At 34.5% G+C, this 18192-nt stretch overlaps 2 protein-coding genes across 2 annotated transcripts; one reads left to right on the top strand and one right to left on the bottom strand.

Moving 5' to 3' along the window:
• Positions 1-2308: 2308 nt before the first annotated feature.
• On the bottom strand, positions 2309-8198 carry LOC108762593 (uncharacterized). The gene is made up of 2 exons (XM_018509655.1): positions 7693-8198; positions 2309-5689 (listed from the first exon to the last, which is right to left on the bottom strand). The coding sequence occupies exons 1-2, from the start codon at positions 7843-7845 to the stop codon at positions 2372-2374; spliced, it is 3471 nt and encodes a 1156-aa protein (XP_018365157.1). The 5' UTR covers positions 7846-8198; the 3' UTR covers positions 2309-2371.
• A 3469-nt stretch (positions 8199-11667) lies between these two features.
• LOC108762553 (nardilysin) lies at positions 11668-16851 on the top strand. The gene is made up of 12 exons (XM_018509592.1): positions 11668-11711; positions 12303-12416; positions 12497-12695; positions 12764-12969; positions 13059-13232; positions 13314-13663; positions 13756-14232; positions 14403-14559; positions 15260-15390; positions 15554-15929; positions 16085-16556; positions 16703-16851. The coding sequence occupies exons 2-12, from the start codon at positions 12384-12386 to the stop codon at positions 16849-16851; spliced, it is 2724 nt and encodes a 907-aa protein (XP_018365094.1). The 5' UTR covers positions 11668-11711; positions 12303-12383.
• Positions 16852-18192: the final 1341 nt, after the last annotated feature.

Genomic DNA, 18192 nt, shown 5'->3' with positions numbered 1-18192 from the left:
TATATATATATATATATATATATATAGAAAAAATACAATCTAAAATAGTTAAACTATTCTAATATTTTCATACGTTATTATCGATATAATTATGTTGAACTAAATGAATTATATATTGATTATATTTAAAAATAAGAAAAGCTTAACTGATCGAGAGGAAATGACAGTTGATTGGTGCAACTGGTTCTGGCTATGTACTAATCCTTAATGCTAAAAAGAAGACGAATCCGATGACTGCGCGATCAGGGGATCATGACTTTTCTTTTTTCTTTATTTAGTTAACGAAAGCAAACGTGCGCGAATGAAGGAAACCGTCAGGAGACATGGTATGTACAGACATGTTTTCACAACTGTGATACAGTTCGCAAGTCGGAGCCAATAAACCATCCGATAGCTGACCTTATATTTACAATTGTTCTCTCATTGCGAATGTACCAAGTCGAAATAAAGGATCAAAACAAATAAATAGGATCACAGTTTTTTCCAGAAATCCAAAAAGTGTTTTTCACTTCGAGAACACAGCGTAAATTAAATTTTGCGATATCAAGACAAATTAGATAAGATAAACTCAATATAATACATCAGAATGTTGCAACTTTTCGAGTTAATCGTAGAAAAATAATAAAAATAATTGTATACCTACAAAAAAAATTTCAGATAAAATGAAATCTTTTTGAAATGTACATAATAGGTATCCCGATGCGTCAAATAATTAAAATAATTAACATTCGTCACATTCGCACGATGAATGACTCATTCAAATTATTTTCGATATATCGGTTGTTTTTGGACAAAAAGAAATTGAGACATGCAAAAGAAAATTTTGATGTGATCTTGATGAAACGAGCGCGATCACCGAGCTCCGACATCATTAAAGCGATTTAATTATAAAAAGTGCTTAAATGAAAAAATGCAACAATATTCTTCCGTAAAAGTATCATACGATCAATTCGGTTTTAATATCTGTATACATTATCATGGGGTATGTTGATGCTGTCAATTTAAACCGCCGAGATTCTCGTCTTGCGCAATTGGAAATTAGCATTATTATTCTAAATATTAATAGTATATTGTCAAAGTTAAATTGTATTAGGATATGAGAAACATTAAAATGTGATGTAATATTTAAGGAAATTAATTGATAATCTTTATATCTCACAATAAGTATTGGCAATCATATAGAGATGGAAGCTCAAAACAATTAGAAGAAACTAAAGTCAATTATATAAGCTAAAATTATAAAAGAATAAAATATTTAGATTCTTTGTTGTAAAGTTATATCAATATTTATACATATATATATATATATTATATAATTTATAAAAACATATGATTCTAATATACATAATTCAAAAAATTTTGTTTTAATTATTATATAATTTATATCTTTATTAATCTTTATATTAATATAAGTATTATTTTAAAATAATTAAAGTTCAAGCAAGTGTTTTAAATTTGATTTTTCTATTCCTTTATCATACAACGTGACTTAACAAAAAACTTATGTAAAATATAATCGTATGTACGAATTTTTTTATAAACGATCGAAAATCATTATATATTATACAAATAAGAAGCTACTTTTTCAAGACGTATACATATAAGTGCCTTCTACAGCTAAAGTCTTAAAATAATCCATTTATTTTTATTGAATGGTTCAAACTCATTTTATATGAGAGATCAATTTTAATAAGCAATTTTTTTATGTTGGCTTTATAACTGCAACATTGTATCATTTTTTTTAACTCGATAGACGAACTCGATTGTACGGTATCAATAGTTGCTTTCCATTTACACACAACTGAATCTAAAGTGAGTATTTCATCCTCAGATTAATGACGTCGTTATTTGCTTACTACGGTGTAAATGTTATTACATGACAACACACAGATTCATAACCTCATTTTTAAAGTGAGTTTACGAAACTTATAAAGGTTTCGATCTCGTACAGATTCTAAGTAAAAAACTCAGTTAAATCTCACTTGTCAGAATGCAAAAGAAACGCGCATTCAACATAGTTATGACGTCATAAATAAGAATTTTCTGAGAATCGGTGTAAATGGAAAGCATATCGTCCAATGCTAGAATGTTAATATTGACGTAGTTTGTGAAACAGAAACAAAGCATATATGATGAAGAGCGAGAATATAATGATGACACGGAAACGACAAAAAAACAATTTGATCCAAGCAAAAAAAGGAAGAAACGAAGAAGGTTCCGTACAAACTGAATAGTGATTAATTTTAATACTATCAAATATTAAAATTAATTACCAATTGAGCAAGAGACCTCGAGAATCTTACAGTGAACATAATTCGGGAGCATAACTTTTACTTAGTAAAACATTTCAATCAAAAAAAAGAACAAACCTTCAACCTTCCATCTGTGAAAGCTTGTCCTCCAAGCTGTCCTGGCTATCATTAGTATCGTTCAAATTGATAGTGTTATTGCCCTGTGACAATTCAATGACGGATTCGTTCAGATTACCGCTCGCCGATTTCTGTATATCTAGAACGTCGTCTGATGCCTCAAAGATCGAAGCAGTCTCCGAAAGATCTTGAGTGTCCAGTGCGATAGTGCCGGAGTCAGGTTGACTCTCCTCTTGTACGGCGATGATCTGCGCAGGTTCCTCCTCAACTTCAGGATCCAATTTAATCTCCGTTTCCTGCGCGACTTCAACCTCCATCGCTGTCTCCTGCTTAATGTCCTCTTCGTTTATTACGCTGTTCTGATCCAACTGCTCGTCAACCATCGCAGAGTCAGTCTTTCGTTTCGCAGACGTGCCTGGCGTTGACGACGTTGCGATACCAGAAATTTGCGTGAGATTGCTCAGAACCGTCTCCTGTATCTTCACCACGTTGTCGGTAGTCTCGAAAATGCTGCACAATTCCCGACTCATCTCCTCAACCTCTGATGTGTCACCAGGCTTTACTATCATGTAACGCTTGTTCGAGTACACCTTGTTGCTCGAGATAGTCGGACCCTTCTTCAAAATCGGTGTACTGCTTGACGTAGTAGTACTATTACCGCTCACCGTACTTTGGATTTCTTTCTGAACATTTTCTAACGTTTCCTCCACGGTAGGACTCTCCTCTTTTTTCAGCGGAATCTTCTCCATCTCTTCCTTTTCTGCTTGGATGAGATTGCTTTTCGTCGTTTCCGTGTCATCATTGTATTCCCGCTCCTCATCATATATGCTTTGTTTTCGTTTCACAAATACTCTCTTGAGCGGTAGCTGCTGTTCATCCTCAGACTCGTCATGTCGCTCCGGTATCTCATCAATCGTCTCGTAGTCCTGCTGCGCTTTCTTCGCCTGCAGCTCCTCAATCTTCAGTCTTTGCTGCTCCACTCGCTTCTCCAATTGTTCCAGCTTCTCCTTGGTTTCCTGATCCTGGCCCTGAGTGATCAACTGCGTCTTTTGTGAAGCGGCCGAGCTCTTTGGCGTGCCGCTGCTGGATGACGCCGAAGTCTTCAATTCGAACTTCTCGTTCGGAATAACATCTGTTTTTTGACGTTGTTTCGCGGACTGCAATACTGCTTGTATCAAATTCTGGCTCTTATCGAGCGGTAGTTTAGTTACTACTCGCTTCACCACATTGCCAGCCGGTAATTTCGCCAGTTCCGCAGGATCTATCGTGGTACCATCGGGATTCATAATAACTTCACGAGTAGTGTCACCCTGTCGGATAATTCTACGAACAATCACTCGTCTGACCTTGTGCGTGCCGGGAGTACCGCTCAAAGAAGAGTCTCCATCCTTGGTACTAGGTGTACTTGATACTGGTGTGCTTCCTTCGGTACTACTTCCTGCCGGTTTCCTCGTCACAATTCTTTTAATCAACTTGATTGTCTTCGGAGTGGACGCTGGAGTCTCTGTATTATCATTGTCTTTGCGACTTTCTTGAGAAGTGATTTGGGATCTTATCGTAGGTGCTACTGATTCCTTAGATTCTTGATCGATGTTCGATGGATGCTTTAACGGGATCTTGTGTTCCTTGAATACTGAGGCAACGATCTTTTGCACTTGCGCCTCAGTGTCATCCACGTGGCTGCTCTTGGGGCTCTCTTCCTTCTGCGATGACGTGAGACTTTTCGAGCTGCTCTGAGAAGTAGTTTGTATCGTGACTTTTTGCTCTTGAACATCGCGACGCTGGATGGGCATTAACGTCTTAATCGTCTTCTTCACCATGTTGCCATCTTTTCCACGTACGAAAACCACCTTGCGTTCTTCCTTTTCTTGTCTCTCAGATTTCTCTCCTTTGTCTTCTCTATCCTCATCGTCTTCCTCTTCTTCCTCCTCGCTCTCTGAGGGCTTTGGCGGTTTTGGTAACTTCTTTACAATATATGCCGGTGGTTCGTAATCATCGTCCCCATCAGAATATTGATCCTCTTCTTCTTCCTCCTCATCAGAATCTAATTCAACATTCTTCTTAGTGTCGGGTTGCAAACCGTCCGGGCCCATTTTCTCGCCCGCCTCGATATGCTGCTTGATGTGGGTCACATAATCAGCACGATTACGACATGATTCCTGACAGACATCACAAGTGAGGCCCATACCTGTGCGTTTCGTATGCGTCAACTGGTGCACCTCTAGGCTTTCCTTGCGTTTGAATGCCTTGCCGCAGTCCTCGCACACATGGCGCTTCTCCACCGAATGGGTACGCATGTGTCTAGTTAAATGATGCGATAGCAGGAACGTGCGAGGACACAATTTACACATATATGGTCGATGACCAGCATGGGTAGATAGATGCCGGGCCAGCTTTGTGCTTGTGTGGAAGGCCTCCTTACAGTAATCGCATACAAATGTTTTATCTTCATTATGCAGCATTTCGTGGCGTTCCAAGCCCTGTTTGTATTGGAAGCGTTTGTTGCAAATGTTACATTGGAACGGCTTCTCTTTTTTGTGTGCCGAATCCTCATGCTTTTCGAGCTCCTCCGTGGTGAAGAATTCGCGATCGCAATGGGGACAGGCGTAACGCGTCTCTTCTCTGTGTACTTTCTCGTGACGTTGGAGTTGAGTCAGCCGCGAAAACTGCTTTTGACAAATAGAGCATGTATACGGCTTTTCTTCCGAATGTGTACTCATATGTTTGCTCAGGTCGTATTTGGTAAAAAAGTGTCGGTCGCATTCGGTGCATTTGTAATTGCGATCACGATGAGCGCGCTGAACATGCAACATTAGAGCTTGACGTAATGGGAACGTACGTTCGCATTGATCGCATGCATGCACTCGGATCTCTCCCGGCTCTAGTTTTCTCTCCTCTTTAATGTTACTCACTTCCTGTTCACCCTCGCTACCTCCGTCCTGCTCCTCTTCGTAAAGATGTTCCTCGTCAGCATTCTGTTTTTCATTTTGTCGCTCCCTCTCCCTCTCCCTCTCCCTCTCTCTCTCCCTTTCTCTGGTCTCGCGTCTAGAATCTCTGCTATCTCTGCTATCATTATCAGAAGTGCGTTGCTTTTTCGAAATCTCGTTTTGCGATCTAGACTCGGCGGGTCTCTTGTTGCCAATCTCCGTCGGAGGATCGTTGGGAATAGGAGGGAAGGGTCTCGGCAGTACTCCAGACAGAGGGTAGTCTCTCAATGCTTCATCAGCCTTTTTGCATTGCAACTTAAATTTATATGAGCGATCCAGATTCCAACGACACATATTGCAGATCATCTGCGGCATTCCGTCTGCAGCATAGACCTATCAAGAAACAAGATGCGGTGGATCGTTAGCAACGTGCTTACCTATCAAGGATCCGGGAAGAAGTGTCTTCGATGTTGGACGTTCAGGAGTTGTAGGAGAGGTTTCGTTGGATTTACATAGTTTTTGTATTATAAATTCTCAAAGTTATATATACCTACTATAAATCTTGTAAATTATAATTTGCATACATATATTAAAGTGCTGTATATAATATAGACACTATATATATATATATATGTATAATATATAAATAAATACACATAACTACTCTATACAATCGTGTGTATATAATGTAAAAATTCGTTAATTAAAAGTTGCTCATGAAAAGGTAGAAAAAATAATAAAACATGTATATGTTACACCTGGATAATATTAATAAAATATGCTATAATGGAAAAATTAGAACACAAATATTGAATACAATATATATAATTTTATTATTTATTTGCAAAAAAATATTATATTCTTATATAAATAATTTTTCTGTTTTTTGAACTTTCATTTAAACAGAATGTAATGTATGTATAATACACAACACACTCGATAACATAATACAAATATAGATAAAATAAAATTGCAATCATACAAGAGATATATATAACAATAGAAGAATAAAATGCAAAAAGTGATAGTATTTAACTTAAAATAATAAATGTAATAAATCTCTTTAATATATTATTAATAGTACAATAAATAAATAAATTATATTTTTCAATATATTTATGTTCAGGGTTGCCACAAATTCCTAAATTCCGTAACTTTCCCTAAATTTCACAAAAAATTTCATAATTTTCCCTGATGCTTCAATTAATAGTATTAACAAATTTTTTTGTATTTCCATCCCGATTTAGAAACCGTAAAAGATTATGTTGAGAGAGCCATTTAACACAGCAATGTAAATTACTGTTGCTGACACTACTTGCACTTAATTGCTAAGTTGACAGTAAATATTCTAAAACCGCATAGGTGTGTGATATATAAACATATTAAATTTTTTTTTAATCAAGAATTCTAATGTTCTAAAAAATATTTCAAAATTTCCTGATCGTTTTCAATTTTCTTGACATTTCCTTGATTTTCAGTTTTATAGCAATCTTGATTTTGTATAAAAGTGATCTAACACAATAATAATGACAGTATGCATCAATATTTTTGTATTTTTACAACCTTACACGATCATTAACGATATATTTTACTTTAAGTTTACGTACATTATCAATTGTATTGTAACATACTTTGATAGAGTCTAATAAAGCAATACTGATGCTCGAGAATCAAGATCCAGATTAGAATTCTACGTTAACTCATCAATATTAACCACACATAATCAGTAATATTGTCAGCATTTGTTAATACTGACAGTATTATTGACCGTGTAGGGTCATCTTTTCCGGACAACACGCATATCTGGGAACGTCTAAAACGTTTCAATTTTAGATTCTTTATTATCCAAGTTCAGTTTCCATTAAAACGCGAAAAATATATAATAAATATTAAAACATTTATAAATATAAATAAATAGAATACTTCATCTACAAATCATTAGATAAAATCCTTAATAAAATTTTACTTTCTAAGAAAGAACAAATTTATTTTCTTACATTTAAACCGTTTTCTAATAAAAATAAATCGTCGCGCTCAAAGGTTCCAACTCGCGAAAAACTTCGAAAGGAAAAAAAAAAATCAAGCGCGCAGAAAACGCAAATGAAACGTCCTCTCGTAGCAATCGTCGAAATCGCGCCGTCAGATCGGCTGGCAATATCGCTGCCTATATTACCACACGATCGTACATCAATTCACTCGGTGACACAACAAAAGCACACCCCTCGCGGCAACTCGCCCCCTGCCCCCTTTCACTTTCGCGCTACCTAATGAAACCCCTCTCCCCGATACGAGGACGGTAGAGTCGGGGTGTGATCACGCGCGTGTTACCCGCGAGAGGAACTCGACGGGGCACCTCCGGCGGTCGATGCCGCCGACGAGCCGTCGAGGGTACTCACCTCGATGGCGACGCAGGACATGATCTGCAACGCGAGCGGCACCTGGAACGGCTTGTTGTGGTCACGCTCATAGATGAAGCTTAGAGGATCCGAATCCGTTAGGCAAAATCGGCAGACGCGCCGCGAGCGTAGCGGCGCCGGCCTGTTCTCCATGTCTGCCGGCGTCTTTTCGCTCTCGCCGCCTCCTCCTCCTCCTCCTCCTTCTCCTCCTCTACCTCTTTGGTAGCGTGTTCCGATCCACTCCACACGGGCTCTCACCGATGCGCTTCGTCCCCGCTCGGCAATTCCGCGCGATTAACTACTCGAAGTACTCGCAGCAACTCTACCGCCCGACCACCGAGATCATGAAATTCGCGGATGACTCGCGCGGCTGCTACTTCGACTCACTCGTTAGTTGCTCGTTCGCCCGCTCGCTTAACTCGCTCGCTCACTCGCTCAACGACGCCGAGCGTCGGTAAGCGTCGTGTATTTCGCCTTTCTCACCGGGGAATAGCGGGTACGCCGCCACGGCGCTTTATAATGGCGGAAGAACTCGGAACAGGCTGGCCAAACGCGCGTAGAGAAGACGCGCCGTCGTCTTTGCACAGTGGCGCCGAGCAAATGGTCGCTTGGACACGTGGCAAGGATGAGCCGCTCGGCCGATAAAGTGGGGACCGCATTTGCCAGTGATCAGTACCGGAGCAATTTTAGTGATACCTTTTACAAAGAGATGGCGCACCTGTTCCCCTTTTTTCGCGCTTTTTTCGCTACTTCACTATATTTTTGGCACCTTTTTATAGTTGTTTGTGTATCAGTAAGCATAGACATAATAAAGAGCTTGGCACAATAAAAGGAACAGGGAACGTAGAACAGAAAATAAGAATTTCAACATATCAGAAATCATGTATTGTGGAATACACGGTTTCTCTGATAGGTATTGAAATTCTTATTCTCTGTCTCTTTTTCCTATTCCTTTTATTGTGCGGAGCCCTTAAGAATATACCGAGCGTGAAGTTTGAAGTGGGAAAACTAGGTAGAAAAGGACGGACAATGGATGCCGTGCAAAGAGTAAAGAGAAACAGGAGAGAATGTATCAATAGTGGGGGTAGCTAAATCCACGGACGGATGTACGTCATGGTAGCCATTTTAAGCGTCCACTTTTTATGCTAGTATATATAGTCACTTCCGTCCGCTTGCTTAGAACCAAACATTCCATCCTGTTTCTCTTTACTCTTTGATGCCGTAGGTCTGTTCGCGTTGCATAAAATCCATAAATATCTTTGCACTTAAAATGAGATAAATATATATTTGGCTTTAAAAAGAGAGAAAGCGAAGATGCCGAGTGCAAAAAGTGCGAGCAACACGAACAGATCTCGTGTAACTTTCTCTTTCTGACGAGGAGTGGGGGAGAGGAAGCAAGGTGTGAAAAAAAAGAAAAGTAGAGAGACGGTTGAGTGTAACAGAGAGAGTGACATGCTTGAACAGAGAAAGATACACGGTATCTCCTCTCTGTCCTTTTTACCAGATCTTCAGGGTGATGTCCCATACAGCGGATCGTGCGTAAGTGGATTATTTTAATTAATAATTCTCTTAGATCTGCTTGCGAAATTTGCAAACAGATCTAAGAGAATGATTCTGTGAATGGCGAATACGCGAATCCGCATCACCCTCACGCCAAAGTAGAGGACACGCTCGGTCTATTAATAGGCCTGTTTTTTTTTACTGAACTTTTGCACCAATTTATCTTTCTTCCTCTCGAAATTATTTCGTTTTTCCCAGAAAACACAATAGAAATCTAGGGAATAATTGAATAATTCCGATCGGAATCTATTCGGAACATTTTCACAAAGTCCATTCTAATTAGACGCAAGCCGATCGCAAGTTTGTTGCAACAGCAATCTGAAGCTTGTATTTTGAAATCAACGCTTCACAATGATTGTCGCAACAAACTTGCGATCGACTTGCATTTAATGTATAGAATGGCTTTATAGATGGTAAAAATCAATACATTACCGGAGATACAAGCAAAAGAAAACAACAGATTAAAAATATCCGCTGTGTGTGCAAAGGGACACTTTTAAGTTATGTACTGAGATTTGATGTTCACATTTCCTTCTTTAATGTATGAGAAATAACAAAAAACGTATTCATCACATTACTTATTGTTAGCCTCTACGGCACCGGCCAGTCACTATCAAAATTAGCGGTATGTATGAATAAGACCGTACTTGTAGATGTCGTACGGTAAAACCACTAGTTGTGCATCGCTCATTAAAAAAAATTTATATTTTTATCCAGAACAATATCAAACAAGCAATAAATATTTAATAATTATAATTAATCATGAAGATTACACTATGAATGATTTTATATCATTTTATTACCGTTTTATGTGTTTTAATTTCTATGAAATAAAATAATAACAATTATATACAATTAGACCCCATGTACTAATTTCGGATCAATTCACCAAACGTTTTATCTTTTTGGTGGCATTACTACATCCCATTAAAATAATAAAAATGATTTGCCCATCATAACACATTTAACAAAGTATAATTGATTATCTACGTATCAAATTCTAAGATCTTCTGGATCATGATGCAATCTTAACATATTAATAATTCATTAAATGTAATACAATTTGAGAAAATTTATTTATCTCAACAACTATCATCGTACGAGGTTCAATAAAAAACAATTTTATAAAAAATGTACTAAGCTTCCATAAGAGTTATTTTGTACGTAAAAATAGCCAAATCTGAGATATTTACGAAAAAATTCCAGTTGTCGAAACGTATAAAAGTAAAACATTCTTTAAAAAATTTTACCACGGAAGGTATTGATCGTACGACTTTAAAATAAACGAAATTGTTTCTAATTTTATCAACTTTCTTTTTTACCAATGATTTTTATTTCATCAAAATGAATATCTTCTGAGATATTTTTGGAAAACCGCATTTTTTATCAGGTTTTTGAAGATGGAAAGTTTTCCAAGTTTGCTGGCGATAATTACTTTTAATATGACGTATAATACGTTGTTTCGAACAAATCCCCTCCCCCTCGCAAATATATCTTTTATGGAAATATTGCCACCAAAAAATATAATTTTCCTGGGCACAGTACGTTTATCAAATTTTCTGTTATATATTTAACATGGAAGCGATATTATATTATTAGATTAGATGAATTATACAGTTCGAAATTTGGTTTCAAATCATAAATTTTAATTAATCTCTGATATTAACATACCAAAATACACATTAAAAATTAAGTTTTTGGAATTGTAATACATAGAAATGGATTCGTGTGCCCATTGCTAAATACAAAATTCTGATTTTTCGGATACTGGGTACGTACGACTTTGTTTATTGTTTCAATTTCCACTATGCTATTATGAATATATATACACAAGCCACACTGGTATTGACTTTCATATTGATGTTCGTTCGACAACATATAACAGACAGAATGAAGAAGTGTCGTCTAGAGTGCTGATTAAAACAGTGTCCAGTCTACAGTCAAGAAAGTTGAATCATATAGAAAACTTATTTTGAGTTCTCCGAACGGATCGTATTGTGTCTATATAACTTGTGGTTTCTTGTACGTCAATATAATGTCAACCGTGGAGATTACGACCGAAAACTATAACTATTATATTACAAATTTAGTCGAGCCTGAAAAATCGGAGTATCATAAGGCCAAATATAGGTGAGACTGGGGTGGGGACTCAGCAAAAAAGGCAATTTTAATTGAAATATGCGTGAGACATATTATTTAGTGCGATGATAATCTTTTAAGAAAAATGTTACGATATACTTTCTACAAAGAAGAATTAAGATTTTTTTGTATAATCCTCATAATTTCTCATCTTATTGTTTATCGTTTTGTCTTTCAAATTTAGAGTCGTTAAACTAAAAAATGGTTTAACAGCTTTGTTAATATCTAATCCAGAAGAAGCAAATAATGACGATACGAAATATAAAGATTATGAAAAAGGTTGTTCTTCAGCTAAACGAGTTAAAAGAGATGTATGGAAGGTATAAACAAGATAATTCAGTTAGCACTTTTGGATACTTCTAGCGTATTATATTTTACATTAACTATTATTAAAAATTAATTGAGATAATAATATCGGAGATGGACTTATAAAATCATAAAAAATAATCTATCTTTTCAAAACTGCGTTCAGAAGCGTATCATTAGTTCAATTGTGTCAATCCATCTTTATCGTTCGTCAGATATGAAAGGATGAAGTGTCGCATTGCGCTAATAACGTCCTCCAGTAATGTTTGATACTGGGTGCGTTCTGTGTTATGCATGAAGCGCGTGATATATCATTTTATCCTTCTTTATTATTTTGTGAACAACAAGGACAAATGATGCGTTTTATGCGTAATTTGAAACGCATCCATTATCAGGAGTACTTGTTTAAAAAACGTGAACTCCTTTATTATCTGTAAATCAGTGTTCATGGATTCGCTTCAAAATGTGTAAACTGTTCACGAATAATCTCACTACTGTTTGTGCTTAATGTATCAATTTAACATTCTGCAACGCAAGTTAAGTATATATGTATATATGTATATATGTATATATATATATATATATATATTTTTTTTTTAACTCAGGCATCTTGTGGCTTATGTGTGGGAGTAGGCAGTTTTAGCGATCCACCGGAAGTTCCAGGCCTGGCACATTTCGTTCAGCACATGGTTGTTATGGAATCCGAAAAATATCCAAATGTACCTTAAAACGATACGTGAATTTTTTATAAAATATATTTTTTGTCCAGTTAAATGTTTAAATATCATTGTATTTGCAGGAAAACGATTTTAAAGGATTTATCAGTCTCAATGGTGGCACTACTTACGCCGCAACAGATTGCGAGCATACAAGATTTTACTTTGATATTCCGGATGCACAGTTGTTGTCAGCTCTCATTCCTTTTAGTGTAACTTTCAATAAAAAAATTCCGATTAAGAAAGAAGCTGTCACGCGGGAGCGAGAGGTCATACAAAAGGGTATATAAATCATAATGGTAATGATGTTGCTAAAACATACGGTTTTTTAATGTTCCTTGTTCACATAGAATTTCAGTTGGGTTTATCTAGTGACAAAAATAGAAAGGAACTATTACTGTCTTTTATTGCTCGAACTGGTCATCCAGCCAGTAAGTTTCTTCGGGGCAATTCCATAGCTTTAAACAATGATATAGATGATGACAAGTTATACGAAGCACTGCACATTTTCAGAGAACGTCATTATAGCCCTCACAGAATGACGCTAGCTATACAGGTAATTATAATGTGTTTAAATTGCGATGAACAATTTATTTCTTATTAAATACAGTTAATTCATAACATAATACATACATCTGCTTATAGGCGAGATTACCGCTAGATACATTGGCAGAGTATGTCCAAATCTGCTTTAGTGATTTACAAAGTAATTGCGAGCCTTCCGATAATTTCGCCGAATTTAAAGACGGCGATTCATTTGATACCGACGGTTTCCAAAGAATGTTTAAACAGATTAAGCCCATGAAAGATATCATGCAAGTATGTAACTTGAACACACGAATTCAAAAAAATCTGTGTGTACTGAACAATGCATATAAAAATAAACCTTGTCTTTTACAGCTACATGTAACGTGGGCTTTGCCTTCACTACTTAATTTGTACAGAAGTAAACCAAGTAAATATATTTCGTGGATTATTGAACATAAAGGAAGTGGTTCTTTAACTAGTTATCTACGTAAAAAAAAGTGGGGCCTTGATGTATTTTGTGGTAACTGTGGTAACGATAATGGTTTCGGAAACAATTCTATGTATGTTTTATTCGAGATTGTAGTAGAACTCACCCAAGAAGGAGCAATACATCGGCAAGACGTTCTAGATGCAATATTTTCCTTTATAAAATTAGTAAAAAGTACGGGTCCACAAGAAAGTATTTATACTGAACTTTATAAGATTGGAAATAATAATTTCAGGTAAATCTATTTAGGAATATGTAGATATGTAGAAGAGAAAAATACTATTAAAATACATAATATATGATACTTATACTTGAAGGCTTTTTTAGATTTTTTAGTAAGCATGATGATGTGTTTGATTTATGTATGAGTATGCATTTTTATCAGCCATGTGATTATCTAACCGGAAAGCATCTTTATTTCGAGTATAACCCAGAAGCTGTACAAAAATGTTTGGATTTTTTGGTGCCAGAGACGGCGATGATCATGATTTTTAACTATGATTATAAATTACATATAGTCGAGCCGGATTTCAAAATTAATTATAGAGATATATCGTTACCAAAGGAATTTATCGAACGCTGGAAATCTATCGAGCCATTATCTGATTTTCAATTACCATTACGCAATGAATTTCTTACCAATAATTTCTCTATCTTACCGGTATCAGCAGAAGCTCCGAAATATCCTGTGAAAATACATCATGATTGTATGTCGGAGATTTGGTTTTGCCCGAAGTTTCATTGGCCGATGTGTCATATAAATCTTCATATTATTGCTTTCCTAAATGGTCCAGTACCAAGGAAGTAAATAGCTTGGATATGTAAAAATATTTATACATTATAGTAGTACTGTGTGTGCAATGTCTGTCGATCTTATATATATGTATTATAAACTTTGATTTGTAATTATTATATGTTATGATTTTTATAATTTAATTTGTTATTAAACTTATTTTATATTAATAACATTTCAGTGCCGTTAACCTGCAATTGTACTGTAATGTATTAAAATATCTATCGCTCGAAGAATTACACCCGGCTGTAACGGCTGGGTTTGCTTACAAGATCGATGTCAATGAAGCAGGTACAGGTATTACAATACAAACAAGCGGATTTAACGAACATCTGTCAGTAAGTTTGCATTTAAAGCGTGTACTGGTGAAGTTATCCCGATGAAAACTTTTTTCAAAATTTTCATATAAATTTCAGAATTTCTATTTAATTTTTCAGAATTTTAATATAATTTTATAACTTTCTTACATTTTTTATACAATTTGGAACACTTCTCAGAAAATCTACAAATTGTCTCAGAATTCTCCATATATTTGTTAATTATGCGATATCGTATGATTTCTAAGATTTTTTGTAAGTTTAATTTCTGATTTAATCTGAAAGTGTTAAAATATTTTTTTTATTTATGGGATGAAAAATTTCGGAATATTTCAGAATTTACATGGATGAAAAAGTCTGAAAGAAGATGTGAACTATCCGACTATTTCATAGTATTTTTCTGAAAGATGTTCCAAATCGTATAAAAATTCTAAGAAAAATTTTCACCAGGATAATATATAGGACATAATTTGGAATAACATAAATATTTTATTTGTCTACTACAGTCGGAGCTGGGTCTTCGTTGCTTTTTAAAATAATTCAATCTTGAATTACTAATATATATTAGTAATTATTAATACTAATATATATTATTATTTTAAAAAAAAAGCAACGAAAATCCAGCTCCGACCGTAATAGGCATTTAAATTTCTAGTATTGATTGAGTTTCTCACATATACGGTCAAAAAAATATAAATATATTATTTTATTTGTATTGCAGTCCTGGTTGATGAATATTGCAAACTATTTAGTGGGTCTAGTCCCTATTTCGAAGGACTTGTTTAAAATTATTAAAATGCAACAATTCAAGAAATATTACAACAAATTTACAGAACCGGAGAAGTTCATCGAGTATGAACTCTTTATTACCAAACATAATTGCAATAATTATAAAATACTTATACAACTAGCAAAAAACAATTAGTGATGAACAATTAATTTTACAAATAGAATTACACTTATTACATTTATTATCATTTTCAATTAATAACACATACATAGCTTTTTTTCGCAGAGATGTGAAATTATGGATACTAAAGTGGGACAGCTATACACATGTTAACAAATACAATTCCCTACGTCTATGTAGTTATGAAAGCTTCCAAAACTTTGTAAAATCATTCACCAATAATCTGTACATCCAATGCCTCGCAGAAGGCAACGTAACGAAAGACTTTACGATCAATATCATACAAGAATTTATCCAAAAAATTAACTATAATTCCTTGAAAAATAGGACGTTTTTTGTTTACGGCAATAAGATACCCCGACACACATCTTATTTAAAATTAAAAAATATTAACCGAACTGATTCAAACTCGATAGTGACAAATTATTATCAAGTCGATTCTGCAACAATTGAATTATCGGTGTTAATCCAGCTGATGCTCGTAAGTACTTAATAACATTCTTTTATACATTTAAATAAATGGAATCTTCAATTTACACTTATTTTTAATAATAAATAAAATGTGAATAACATTTCCGATTATCATTATTGATTTTATTTGACATCACATTCATTTGTTATATATTCATCTTTTAGATGCTAATGAAAGAATCATTAATGAATCATATACGAACCCAAGAAAAGCTTAGTTATGTTTCGTGCAAATTTAATGATATCTACGGTGTGTTAGGATATTCTATTACTCTTTGTACTCAGGCAGATAAATGCACAACCGAATACGTTGACCAACAGATCGAGGAATTTCTGAATTCATTTCGAATCGTGTTGGAACAGTTCTCAGAAAAGAAATTAGATGATGTCAAAGAAGGTCTGAAAATTTCAAAGCAACATGACGATGCCGAGACTCTGAAAAACAGAGTCAATAGACACTGGAGTGAGATTACGAAGCAGCAATACATGTTTGACAGATGTGAAAAGGAAGCGCTTGCATTAAAGGACATAAATATCAATAAGCTGAAACAATTTTTTAGAAGGCACACACTGGACGGAAGTAGTTTCAGAAAATTGAGTGTACATGTGGTAGGAACACCAAAGGAAGTTACAGTCAGTAAGCAGATAATTTTTCTGATTAAACTTTGGTCATTGTCTAAATATTTCTTTTTGTATTATATCATTCTTGCCTTCCATTTCTTTCTTGTTACATTAAATCGAATTTGCTAAGACAATTAAAATTTTTTAAATTAATTGTTATAGATGCAGAGAATCGAAGGCGATATTATTCTATTGAGGAATTGATAATTAACGATTCGCAGTACAATACTGCTACAGATCATCATATTACTGACATAAACCATTACAAATTTATTAGTTGTAGTCGGTTAGTACGTTCATATTATAAGTGAGGAGATTAATCCTGTCGTCCTTAAAGCGCTTATTAAGTGATATTTAATCAATAATGGTACAATGTTGATAAAATTGTGGATATTACTCTTTCAAACTTCTTATTTTAATTTATCATGTTAATTCTTTTCGGGTTCACAAACTTATTATATTATTCATTTTATTACATTTTGTGATTATGTTTTATTGATAAATTACTTTGTTCGTTTACCAATTTCTTCTATTTAACACCTGTATTTTTTGCAATGCGATAATACACGTTCTTATTTATTTATAAAAATTACGCACTACACATACACAATATGCGATATAAAATATATTATAACCTTTAAATTATTTACAATGACGTCGTTTGATTGCGATTGAACAATGTTTTGTTATCGAATATTTCGATGATATACGTTTATAATTGTTTTACTGACATGGAAATTTCTTTCTTGTTTGTTCTATTAGCAATAACGTGCGTTGACTCATTTATCACAGAATTGTAATTATGTGAAATTAGAGAACTGTTATACTATATTAAAGCACAATGTAGATTTGCGCGCTGGAATTTTTCTTTTTGATAATCCTATGTCAATAAATTTACTAATATTTATTTATATACATAGATTTTTTAAATTTGAGATGTCTCTTATTAGAAATGTTAAGTAAACGTAATCTTAATTTATAAATTTAACTAACATAAAGGACTCTTAATGACAAAACAGTATGACGATAAGAAAGACATGTAAGGGTCAATCATATAATTTATGTAAACAGAATATTTTTTAATTTATCACAAATCACAATTATACGGTTACTATTTATTAAATGTCCAATGTTTACAATGGCAAGCAATGCAAATGGACGATCATGACGTTACAAAAAGTATTAAAACACTTTTGTGTCTTGTGCGGCAAGAATTAATTCAAATTATTAGCCGATGATCCAAAAACCATGACGAAAACGCTACAGTCAGCACTGGCACCATTATTTATCTTCGTCTCGTTCTGCTGTTTCGGCTTATTTGAATATCCTCTTGGATGTAATAAAAAATTATGCGGCAAATTGAAAAAAGCTCTTTCAAAAACTATGTTAAATGTAGGAGCTATTTTTATTAAATAAGAATTTAAACGTCTGTAAAGAAATTAGAAGAATAATTTCGCTATATTAATATAAATAAAAACAAATATTTAACCACATCTCGCTTTCTTGATTTTGTACATTTTAAATATAAAAATATTACCTGCATTGTAAATATAATTATAGATCATTAAAAAGTATCTAGTAAAAAGAAAAAAATGCAAAGGTTCTCCTCTTTTCTTTCTTATTTTCTTGCATTTAACGCGTCACTATCGATC

The sequence above is a fragment of the Trachymyrmex cornetzi genome, unplaced genomic scaffold (assembly GCF_001594075.2).
Source record: "Trachymyrmex cornetzi isolate Tcor2-1 unplaced genomic scaffold, Tcor1.1 scaffold309, whole genome shotgun sequence".
Classification (NCBI taxonomy): domain Eukaryota; kingdom Metazoa; phylum Arthropoda; class Insecta; order Hymenoptera; family Formicidae; genus Trachymyrmex; species Trachymyrmex cornetzi.
The sequence above is the reverse complement of the archived record's forward strand: the minus strand, read 5'-3'. Positions and strand labels throughout refer to the sequence as shown.